General features: G+C 49.8%; 1 protein-coding gene across 1 annotated transcript; it reads right to left on the bottom strand.

Moving 5' to 3' along the window:
• Positions 1-2,398: 2,398 nt before the first annotated feature.
• Positions 2,399-3,040, bottom strand: LOC147959749 (uncharacterized). The gene has a single exon (XM_087532885.1). The coding sequence runs from the start codon at positions 3,038-3,040 to the stop codon at positions 2,399-2,401; it is 642 nt and encodes a 213-aa protein (XP_087389011.1).
• Positions 3,041-3,253: the final 213 nt, after the last annotated feature.

The following is a 3,253-nucleotide window of genomic DNA, read 5'->3' as shown; positions in this document are numbered from 1 at the left end:
CATGTACATGACCGTTGTCGATGAGTTGTTGTACTTGCCGTTGGATCTCTTTAGTTTCTTCAGGGTTGACGCGGTAGGGAGCTTTGTTTGGAAGAGGTGCTCCGGGGATGAGGTCGATCCGGTGTTCAATGCCACGTATAGGAGGAAGAACCAGCGGTAGCTCATCGGGGAAGACATCCGCGAATTCCTGCAACAAGTTAGAGAACACTAGATTAAGAGGATTAGAAGTGTTAGTTTTTGCCACCTCATCTTTGCATAGTAGGACATAGTGGATGACACTCAATGGGTTCTCACACACTTCTTTCATCTCTCTTTTGGTGGCTGGAGGACTAAGTTTTTCTCTCTTAGCGAAGAGTCACTCAATTTGGGCTTGTGGCGCTCACTTTCTTTGTGGTGGTTCATTCTCTCACTAGTCTCTCCATGATATGTGGATGCTTGCTTGTCGGCGATCACTTGGCTCGGTGACATAGGTCACAACATGTACCCCTTGCCCTTCATCTTGAAGCTATACTGGTTTGTTCTTCCATTGTGGATGACGCCATGGTCGAATTGCCAAGGTCTTCCCAAGAGAAGATGGCACACGGACATAGGAACCATGTCGCACTCCAAGGTGTCCTCGTAGGCGCCGATCTTGAAGGAAACTTGCACCATATGCTCCACTTGAATAGTGCCGGAGTCGTTTAACCATTAGACCTTGTAGGGACGAGGATGCTTCTTATTGACCAATTGCAGCTTGGAACATAGCTCTTCACTTGCCAAGTTGTGACAACTTCCTCCGTCGACGACGACTTTCATGGAACGCCCGTTGATGTCGGCCTTGGTGTGGAATATGTGACACTGTTGGTCTTCTTCTTGGTGGTGTTGTAGCGTCAAGACCTTGGAGACTACGAGAGAGGGACTTGAATCATTGTCACAAAAGACTTGATCATCTTCATCTTCATTCATGCGTCGGTGCATGGCCACGTGCTCAAGGGCTTCCATTTCTTCTTCACTCATGGAGTCGTATGTGCCGTCATCGTTGTAGATCATGGTTAACTTGTTGTTGCATTCGAACGACTTGTGTCCTCGGCCACCACATGTGAAGTACTTGATAGAACTTATCTTGACAGGGTCACTCGGTGGTGCCGAAGATGAGGGAGTCTTGGATTTGTAGGTGCTTGCCGGAGGACGAGTCGAGGAAGGCGTAACTTGCTTGGAACTTGACTTGTCGCCGGTACGTGGCGATGCTCTAGTTTAGGTAGGAGGTGCCGAAGTCGCAGGAGCTTGAGTGTAGGAGCCGTAGGTCTTGGAAGAGTACTTGGCTTATTTAAAGTGATCTTGCACTTGTCGCTCAGCCTTGGTCACTTGATGAACTAGCTCGAGAAGTGTCGGGGATATACCCCGCGGTATGACCCGGCCGGACTTGGCGACTCACTAGTGACCCGCCCTAACTTGGCAACTCACGAAGTGACCCGCCCGGATCTCTCCACTCATTGATGACCCGGCTGGGCCTGGTGACTCATTGGTAACCCAACAGGAGGGTTAGAGGAGCGACAAGACCCGGTGGCCTAGAAGGCGGCTCGTGGGAAGGCCGACTTATGTTATTGTGGGCCGGCTTAAGAGAAAGGCATAAGGAATATTCCCTTACAAAAGAAGCAAGACTAGGATTCCACTTGTAATAGAGTAGTCCTAGTCCTACTAGGACTCCAAATGTAACCCGCCCCTCCAACTTATATAAGGAGGGACATGGCACCCCAAGAGGGACAAGTTGCACAAGTGAAGACAACCAAGTCAATAGCTATCAAGGTAGAGGTAGCGAAAGAGCACCCTTGTAATTGTGAGCATCACCATGATGAATATCAATGAAGCAGGATGTAGCCTTTTACCTCCACCACGAGGGGACGAACCTGGGTAAAAACTCACGTCTCTCGTCCCACCCAACCCCTCTCAAGCTACCAGTTAGATGCGTTGGCCTCACGACTAAGTCCTTTCAACAAGGACATCTGTCGTGACAAAACCACAACAAGAAGGTTGGAATAAGGTTGGAAGTCAGCAATCTGCTTGATTGGGTGGTTGAGGCCGTTCAAGAAGCGTGCCATAGTTTGCTCGTCATCTTCCTTGACATTGTCTCTTATCATGGCAACCTCCATTTCTTGGTAGTATTCTTCCACCGTCTTCGTGCCTTGCTTGAGGAGCTGCAACTTCTTGGAAAGATCACATGCGTAGTGTGTAGGCACGAAGTGAGCTCTCATGATACCCTTCGTTTGTGTCCAAGTTGTGATTGGTGGTTCGCCTCTTGTTTGTTGTCGCTCGATCACTTGTTCCCACCAAATGAGGACGTAGTCTTGAAACTCGAGGGAGGCCATGGCGATCTTCTTTTCCCCGTCGTAGTTGTGAAGGCAGAATATCTTGTCCACCTTCAATGCCCATGAGAGATATTCTTCGGGATCATTGCTTCTGGAGAACTTGGGCATGGTGAACTTGAGCTTGTCGCAGCGGAGTTCTTCATCATAGTGGCGGTTTTGATGCCGTTCTTGCCATGGAGGAAGGTCCTCAAATGCTCGTTCCTCGTGATGTCGCTCTTGCCATGGAGGAGGGTCTTTAAGCACTTGTTCCACTTGGTGTCGTTCTTGTCGTGGAGGAGGACGGGGCATATGCGCTTGGTTTCGCCTTTCTTGTTGCTCTTCACGTCGTGCAGCTTCTTCTTATCGTGCTTGATGAAGTGCTTCCTCTTGTTCATGCACTTGGTGGTTGCGCTCGTTGACGGCTCTAGTGGCCTCGTGGAGTGCGCGTTGTGCTTCGAGTGCTTGTGCTTCACGCTCAAGTGCTTGTGCTTCATGGCGCTCTTGTGCTTGTCGGATTGCATCACCATCTTGAGGTTCATGACGTTACACTTGTGGAGGTTTCTCTTGGTCCTCGGTCTCTTGAGCTTGGCGTCTCTCCCTTTCACATGCTCGAACTCGGTCTTGTAATCCATTGCCACGGAATGGATTTTCTTGAGCTTGGCGATCTCATGGGTCATCACGTCGATGAAAGGGAGCTCGTGGAGGACTTGTATCATAAGAAGAGTAGTCTGAAGATTGATGACTGGAGCGGCGGCTTGAGTGGTACCGTCTTGGCGAAGAGGTTTAGGAAGACGCGCGGCTCATGATCATGTTGCGGAATTCTTCCATTTGTGTGGTGAGCTTGGCGTCTAGGTAGTCAAGGTTCCTTGCTTCTGATTGATGAAGGTTGGTGGCAAGTTGCTCGAGGCGCTCACCCAAAGCTTCACTTT

This window comes from Triticum urartu, chromosome 7A (genome assembly GCF_056163025.1).
Source record: "Triticum urartu cultivar PI428250 chromosome 7A, HENAU_Tu73, whole genome shotgun sequence".
NCBI classification, from domain to species: Eukaryota; Viridiplantae; Streptophyta; class Magnoliopsida; order Poales; family Poaceae; genus Triticum; species Triticum urartu.
This window is presented reverse-complemented; position numbering and strand designations above follow the sequence as displayed.

Bases quoted from the DNA above. Each gene is read 5' to 3' on its own strand.
- LOC147959749 (XM_087532885.1), bottom strand. From the start codon at position 3,040: ATGATACAAGTCCTCCACGAGCTCCCTTTCATCGACGTGATGACCCAT.